The sequence below is a fragment of the Anneissia japonica genome, unplaced genomic scaffold (assembly GCF_011630105.1).
Source record: "Anneissia japonica isolate Jap-2015-1 unplaced genomic scaffold, ASM1163010v1 scaffold288307_len268549_cov174, whole genome shotgun sequence".
Taxonomy (NCBI): domain Eukaryota; kingdom Metazoa; phylum Echinodermata; class Crinoidea; order Comatulida; family Comatulidae; genus Anneissia; species Anneissia japonica.
Genome location: NW_022723954.1, coordinates 120,576 through 129,501, shown reverse-complemented (window position 1 = coordinate 129,501; position 8,926 = coordinate 120,576). Strand labels below are relative to the sequence as shown.

The window sequence follows — 8,926 nt, the reverse complement described above, 5'->3', positions numbered from 1 at the left end:
TCCCGCTGAGACACACGGTCCCGCTGGGAGCCTTTTTTTTTTTTTTTTTTTTTTTTTTATGAAGTTATAGGCCAATTACGATTTTACCTCTTTAGCATCGGGAAGTCAGTGTAAGCTCTACTGTTGTAACCAAAAATCGTATAGCGCCGCGGCGCTATATGATCTTTGGTTACACTAATGGCCTATAACTTCATTAAAAAAAATGTCAAATAACGATTATAAGGTTGATTCTATTACTAGTGACATAATAAAAATACCCTCAAGAAAAAATCATCTTTCTAGTTTCCTCTTAATACTAAAAGTCTATAAAACTGATTTGTAAAAATTTCAGTGCCTTTGATACCAACTGTAATACATGTATACCAAACTTTTTAAATTATGAATAAAATTGAACTATGATATTATCATTTTTGCAATTTTCGTGATTAACCATTACTTAATTGATTAATGTTAATTCAGGGAACAGTTAAATTAACATATATGAACAATCGTGGATATTTGCATTATGGTTTGTACTGATATTCGAAAGCATTTTTTTATTTATTTTTTATTTAGTTGTTTAAAAGTCAAAGTTTTGCATGTATATTACCCTAAAGCTCAGCATACAAATTCTTCTTCTTCGTCTTTTTTTTTTCTTTTTTTTTTATATCCCTTACATCCAACAGCAAGTACACTTGCCACTGACAGGATGAGAATGATACTTTCCTTATGAGGCTTAGGGAGTGGAGGTTTTGGTTTTGCTGTCACAAAAATTGAACCGAAGATCCTGGGATCAGAAGGCAAGCATCTGAACCATAGAGCCATTCAACTCCACACATTGTCACTCTTCAGTGTTCAATAACAAAGAGTTTTGATAGTCTGCGCTCTAAAGGTCGTTATGCTCACTTTATAAATAGAGCTGTATTCAGAAAATGTCAATAGTTAATGTTTGAAGTGCACTTTTATAGAAGATTTTAAAAATTAGCGATTGATAGTGGCAAAATTTGTTAATAGAATAAAAAATATTACCTTTTATGGGATCTAGGCGCTATTTGATTTCATGAAATTAAGAGAAGTGGACGTAAGTTTGTTTGCTTTACATGTTTATGTATATAAATTTAAAGTCCAATCATTCACCTGTGTAATCTAGAGCCTATTGAAATCAATAAAGCCCATGTATCAATAAAATTCGTTTGACTGTATTGCTGTTTGTCTTTAATTTACTGTTTACCATTAATTTATGACATTTGAATTTGTAGGAGATTTGATCAGGGGACGTCGCAGGATTTGCTCAATGTCGCTAAAGAGGGAGATATTCCCGATGAGAGCGTATAGTAATCTCTCGCGAATAGTCCTTCGACTGTGAGATGTTTTCTTCCCGACGAATCGTGTTTTTTCCCGACAGTGGAGCTATGCCAAACGGAGGGATTACAGTATTAACAGTGCCTATAATGCAGTCTTTTCATTAATTCTGTAAGGTGTAACTTATGTCTGTCGTCCACAAACATAATTCAGATTTATTTATATCCACCATACTGATACGGTGTATTCAATCGATCTTTCTTCTTCTCAATTCATTTTTTTTATTTCAAATACAACAAAGAATACACAGCAAGGTATAAAATATAATTAAAACAATCGAGGTTAATAAAAGAATTACAATTCAAGAAAAGTAGAGTTTAGAACATTCAAAAAATCATGCATGTAGACATACATTGCTTTTAATTGTATATTTTATATTATTATTATTACTATTTAATATTATTATTATTATTTAATATTATTATTATCATTATTATTAATATTATTATAATTATTATCATTTATAAATTATAGTGCAATTATTGCTGTCGAGCTTACTAATATAACTTAGTATAAAATCCATCATTTACTTTGTAGCAAGGTTAGTTACAAGTAAAAACATTACATTCAAAGAGGAACATCTATGAAGCCTCCGTGGTCTAATGGTTATGACACTCGCCTTGACAGCAAAAAAGTCACAGGGAGTCCCACCCGAGGCATTTTATTACACAATTTCTTTATTCATTTATTTACAGGCCTACATTCGTTGAGAACTGTGTGTTACGCGATGTATTATTATGTCCTTTATTCGAACACTGTATTTACCTTTCTTTGATGATTTATATATAATTTAACAGTGTTAACGGCTTTCTTGATTTATATTATATACAACTCTATAGTTTCTAGCCGTACCTATTGTGTAATGGAGTGTATCTGGTGGTATTTGAATCTGTCCAACCATAAAACCTAATGGTTATGACAATCGCCTTGACAGCGAGAGGCCGCAGGTTCGAGTCCTGCCAGAGGCATTTTATTACACAATTTCTTTATTCATTTATTTACAGAAATACATTCGTTGAAAGCTATGCTACGCGATGTATTAATACATCGCGAAGCATAGCTCTCTACTATATATGTATATTATATATTATGCAAAAGTTGTGCGATGTGCGCCAAACTAAAAAGTTCAGAGAGTTACTTATACGTTGGAGAGAATAGTTATAATAGTTATAAGGTATAATACAAATGTTACAAATATCTCATTTACCATTTCTTTTACAATTACACTTACCATTACCATTAACTTTATTATTAGCATTACCATTTTCATTATCATATCGTCATTTTTTACCATATTTACCAATATTACCATATACAATTACCGTTACCATTACCCTATCCATTAAAATTACATTTACTCATATAATTATCACCACCTTTATCACTACCATATCATACAAACTAAAACTATTTACCATGTTACAGATATTACGACACCATATACTGATACTATATTGTTTTTGTAATGATTACGATTTCTATATCTATAACGCAAAAATATAATAGCATAATAAACTATTACTACAAACAATAATACTATTATTTTTTATTGTTGTTACTAAGCGTTTTTCATAATAGCTCTACTATTATTAGTACAGTAGTAGTACAGAGAGTTTTGTTATTACTAATACTAGATATTTCTTACTATTATTTTTGTAATGATTACGATTTCTATTATTTCCATTATTATTGTACTATCATATTTTTTATATCGAAAAAATAACCACGGTATAATAAACTATTATTACAATTAACTAGTATTATTATCATTCGTGTTTATCATTAATACTATTTAATTATTACTAATAATTTATATTATTTTTTAGTATTATTGAACACTATTACTATTATTAATATTATTATCTATTCGTATACAAAAAACCGACTAAAATTTCAATTTTCTACACAAATACTCTAATTATTATATCTTATTAAAATCCAGTCCAATCTAATCAATAAAGCTTTAACATCACGAAAAACAAGCATAATTAAAAAAAAAACACAATAAAAACACAAACCAAAGACATTTCAAGTAGGCCTACATCATAAACTGAACTATGTGAAACAGAAAACAGCCAGGTTAATCTGCAGTTCCATCAATCGATGCTAAATTCATTGTAAATGAATTTAAAAGAATTGAAATTAGATTGGAGACGGATGACAGGGGGAAAATCGTTCCATAAATTTGGTTCAAAATTTGAAAAAGATTTATCTGCAATAATCGTCTAAGTACGTGGAATAGGAGTAATGTAACATCTTTGGAGGATATGAGACCATGGTCCTACCAAGTTCATATCTGATTTAAAACGTGTTTGTGATACAAAGGTGCACTATTACTTACCGATTTTGCACTTGTAGGGTTTTAAGATTACTTTTATCAATCCTGCAAATAAGGAGTTGCAGTAATCAAGTCTAATTAACACTAATGACTGGAGTACATGTTATTTGGGCAATGCATTTTCTAATAGGCCTACGTGCAATATTTCTTAAGTAAAAATTAACTGTTTAATTATAGAAACATGCGATTTTATGGTAAGATGAATACTTTACTTTTATCAATCTTGCAAATAAGGATTTGCAGTAATCAAGTCTAATTAACACTAATGACTGGAGTACATGTTATTTGGGCAATGCATTTTCTAATAGGTCTACGTGCAATATTTCTTAAGTAAAAGTTAACTGTTTAAATACAGAATCATGCGAGTTTATGGTAAGATGTTCATCGAAATGAACACCCTCATTTTAAACAATCTTTGAGGACGTAATTAAGACATTTACAACATTTCTAATTTTAAAATGGTTTAAATTGCATTCCGTGTGTAGAACCTTTCCCATGCTTATCAAACTCTATTGTATTCACATATACATTGGATCTATCGATAATCAAACATATTATTGTACAGTTAGTAAAAGGAGTGACAGAAGAAATATGGTAATAACCATTTTGTTCATCTGTAACAGTAACACCATCAATTATCTTGTTATTCGACTTTCTATCTATTCCTAAACATTTTACTTTTGCATCAATGATATGCTTAATATCACCTAACGCATTTCGAGTTGTTATGGAAAGGGTATGTTCCAGCCTAACACCTAGAAATCTTGCCATTTTGGAAGGTACACCTTGTTGGTGTACTTCAATCGTTGTTTCATTAGGTGAAAGAAGCGTTTTTTCTCCACGTAGCCTCTCTACAACTTTACTGTCCAGTGATTGCGATAACCTACTGTTTAGATTATAATTCAATGTAGGTAATTCTTGAGGTTGTCTACTGTCTTCATCTAAAAGAAGTTTAGTCAGCTTTTCAGAAGCAACGGAACTATTCATTAATGCCATAACTTTATTAGGGCTCTTTGTCAAGTTATCAGTAATTCCACGCATGCTGGACAATTTAGTAATAGAAGATTCCACTTTGCTAACTTGAGATTCAAGCATTATCATTTTTTGTTTATGAGATTCTTCGAGATTCTGCAGTTGTTCTTCCTTATGATGACGGATCAGTCGGTAGAGGTCTTCAGTTTGTTTTATGATATCTTTTTTACATTTTGAGTAATTTAAGCTCGCCGCTTCCTTCTTTTCTTTCAAAGCTTCCACCATTTGGCGTGCACTAAGTAAAGTCTTATCTGCTGTTTCAATGTGCTCTGTTGCATTTTCAGAGAAAGCTTTAAATGCATCCTTTATGTCTATTATTTCATGAGAACCATCTCTTGGATGTTGGACCTGTGTACATCCGACACAAACGGGAATTTTGTGTGATTCACAGTAGAACTGAAGCGGCATAGTATGTTCGGAGCATATTACCGGTTTTGATGCAAGACGTTCCACAGGATCAATAGTGTTGTACTCTTTCATGGTAATTATAGAGTGGTCTTTCGCAATCTTCATTCTTTTGTGAGCATCTTTGCAATCTCCACAATACAACTCATCACAGTCTCGACATGAGAACGATGCTTCCTTCTTACAGCCACAGGTAGGTGCCGATTTCTGTTCCAGCTTAGTCACATGATCTAACAATCCGTTGATAAAAATATTGTCCTGCAATTTTTTAAGTCCACCTGTGGGAATTTCGCAGACTTCAAAGCAAATTGGACAAGTGATCTTTCCGTTGCTTTCTTTCACCAATTTGTCAAGACATCCAAGACAAAATGAATGAATACATGGTAATGATTTCGGGTTTGTAAAACGTTTTGTACATAAAAAGCATTCTAGTGCAGTAGCATCTATTCCGGTGGTATTCCGGTGGATATTTCTAAGTCTGTATAAAGATGACATGGCTAGAGAATAGTCTGCAATCTGAATAACCCAAAATAAACAAAGATAAATAAATAATACTAATTAATTGAGAGTGTTGCTCAATTTGAAGCTTATCCATCATACTATCAAGATCATTTTTCTGCTACTCAGCCTACTAAGCTATGTAATAAAATTTGTGGTAAAAGCAACCCCCCTCTCTTTTGGAGAGTAAAAAAAAATTGATCGGCTAAAACGCCTCAGAAGTTTTTTTCGGGCGTCTAAACAAAAGTTTCGTGGGGCATTCCCCGGACCCCTAGTGTGGTGTTATCTCGATCGGCCCCCTTTCGCCCCCGCCCCTTCGGACATATCTGGATCCGCCCCTGTATTTGATAAGCATCAGTTAAATTGTTAACGTGAGTAAAGAGCCAGAAATAAAACAAGAGCTTTCGGATAACACTAGTCCTTCCTCTAAATATTTTTGTATGCAAATAATATATTTAATTATTCTAGAACAAACAATTCGTTAAAGCTCAATCATCATGCTCGATATGCATGTTTGTTTTAAAAAGTTACAAAACACTCTACTAATGTAGTTGAGGTTGTGCCAAACTTTCTTTACTCTCCGTTTAAGCTATCTGCTAGACAATGATTTTAGAAAAAGTAAAATATCAACGAATATAGATTCAAAGAAAAATACGTACCTTGCTAAGAACTAAAACGAGACACCTACTGAGATCGAGACGATATGTGCTTTGGGCCGCTGTTCAGGAAAGCTGAACCAAATTTTGAATAACAACGGTTCTATTAACTGTTGGAATTTATTAATTGAGTTCATAATAGTCATACAGTACGGTACGGTGTGCAAAACTATTCTTATTATAATCAATGTCTATGACACTTGCGAATTTGAGAAGTGACTTTGGTTCTGCTTTGATTTATATTTTTTAGGATAAAAATTTATTAGACTTTGCACTTTAGTGAGGGGAAACTAGTACAACGTTAATGTATCGGGATAAGTGTAAGGAGAACTGACTAAAACATGTCATTTCTTTCTTGTGTGTCTTTGCATGAGGCAATTTTGTCTGATTATTTGTCTTTTAGATGGAAAATTAAGACGTTGGTTGGAAATAGCACACAAGTACAAAAAATAACTCAGTAGACTTTTCAAATAGAGTAGGGGATTGTCTCCTGTTCTCAGTCGATATTTTCATATGTAATTTCAACAAGGATCATATAGATACATATTCACAATTCAAAATTACTTACTACTTTTCCCTCTTTCATACACCAAGTAAAGCTCCTCATCTTTTTATTTTTGTACTATGTGACACATGCCATATAACTCGCCAGCTTCATGAGAGTACAATGACCCCGTTTGCACTTAGACCTACCTCCAATAACATATTTTATATCAAATTATGTTTTGCTGCGTAACACCGTAAACAAAGTATATATAGCTTTGTTATTATGGGTTATGGGTTATTATGGATACATGCTTTAATAGGCACTATCAGGCATATATTATGGTATCGTTACCCTATTTTATGTATGTGTGATAATGAAGTGGTCAGTCGTTTATATTTTTTTCATCAGGTAATAATCAATGGGTTGTGGTCAGTTTTTGCTGGTCGCTTTTCAATGACTGATCGAAATACAAAATCCTACGTCTAGATATTTTACTTAAAAAATACAAGTCACATTATTATTTTGCCAGTCATCGTAACTGTTTTCCGCCTGTATGCCTAGCGGTACGCTATTGTTGTATTTCTATATCCCTTTTTTCTAGGTACGTCGAATTTGTATTAACTAGGCCTATGTAGAATTCAGAGTCTATTGACAAAACATGGTATTTTGTTTTATTCAACAAAATACAGGAAGAAGGAATCCAGTGGCACAATTCGAGTTATTTGTGTTTCATCAATTCATTAATTTTCGTCAATAGGCTTTGTACACCAACTCCCACTGTTAACAGCCACTTTTATGGTGCAGTCATAACCGTCGATATGGTTCTTAGTTTTGCGCCTTGAGTAAAGTCCAGTGGTTTTGGTTTGCAACACAGAAGAAACCGATGTTAGACGTTGGAACATAAAACTTTATTAAACAAACATTTCGAACCCGCACTGCGACTACTAAATTTATTTTTAATTTAGTATTCGTGTGAACACTGACGTTTAATGTTCCAAGAGTCAACGAACTATTCGATTGATTCTGTGAGGCAAATCAATTTTCGAGTATATATATAGGCCTATATATATATATATATATATATATATATATATATATATAATGATATTAGTCACACAAGAGAAGATTTAGTTACATCCGTTACAAAGAAATATACTTACAGGCTTAATTATTACATACTATTTTATTATCACATAAACCAACATACAAAAATTCAACCTAATCAAGTAAACAGGAAATTCAATCCATAATTGTAGTATATATTTCTCTTTTATTTGATTTCCTTGTAAATATTATGCCCTTTATTAGTTCCAAATGCGCATGACTATGACAAAGAGTTAAAGGTAAAGTTTATAAACAAGCACTACAAGCGGGCTAGACTATTGTCTGTATTTTTATAAAGTGTTAAATTTAATTAAACAATTGTTGATTTTTACAGTATAGTAGCCAAACAGTAAATTCCATTCTTAACAGTAAAACTAAATAAGCAGACGATATATATGACCTAATATTTGTTTAATTTTTCATAAAGCTAATAAACTAAAAACAATTTTTACTTTGTATATAATTTGTATATTAGGCCTACGGGTCATTCCGATTTTACTATTCTCTAGTGGAAATCCTTAACTTACTTAACAGTAAAACTAAATAAGCAGACGATATATATGACCTAATATTTGTTTACTTTTTCATAAAGCTAATAAACTAAAAACAATTTTTACTTTGTATATAATTTGTATATTAGGCCTACGGGTCATTCCGATTTTCCTATTCTGTAGTGAAAATCCTTATAAACGTGTTTTACTTACTAAAGTTAACAAGTCATGTAATTCATATTTATATTTAATGTTTATGTAAGTATATCTTCTATAAGATATAATATGACCTACATACACAACTCTTGGATTTATTAAATACAACCAAAGATACTAGAAATACAAGATAGAGTTCTCCACACAAAAAAAGTGTTCCACCGAAATGCATGTTGGGAATACGAAAAATGGGACGCCCCCTACAGCTGGATCTAAAAAAACTTGTGCCAAACTTTCGTTACCAAGTCGTCGCGTATTTTATTATCAATTCTCAACAAAGAACTAGATATAAAAACAAACTGGAATAGACACCCAGACAGTGACATCGGTGAATACATAACCTCCTTGGTAACGGTAG

At 31.9% G+C, this 8,926-nt stretch overlaps 1 protein-coding gene across 1 annotated transcript; it reads right to left on the bottom strand.

The window, feature by feature from the left end:
• Positions 1 to 3,246: 3,246 nt before the first annotated feature.
• On the bottom strand, positions 3,247 to 6,324 carry LOC117112437 (tripartite motif-containing protein 45-like). Its single transcript, XM_033255519.1, has 2 exons — positions 6,274 to 6,324; positions 3,247 to 5,632 (listed from the first exon to the last, which is right to left on the bottom strand). The coding sequence occupies exon 2, from the start codon at positions 5,609 to 5,611 to the stop codon at positions 4,133 to 4,135; it is 1,479 nt and encodes a 492-aa protein (XP_033111410.1). The 5' UTR covers positions 5,612 to 5,632; positions 6,274 to 6,324; the 3' UTR covers positions 3,247 to 4,132.
• Between the last annotated feature and the right edge of the window lie 2,602 nt (positions 6,325 to 8,926).

Excerpts from the sequence above, each read along its gene's own strand:
- LOC117112437 (XM_033255519.1), bottom strand. The coding sequence starts at position 5,611 with ATGTCATCTTTATACAGACTTAGAAATATCCACCGGAATACCACCGGA.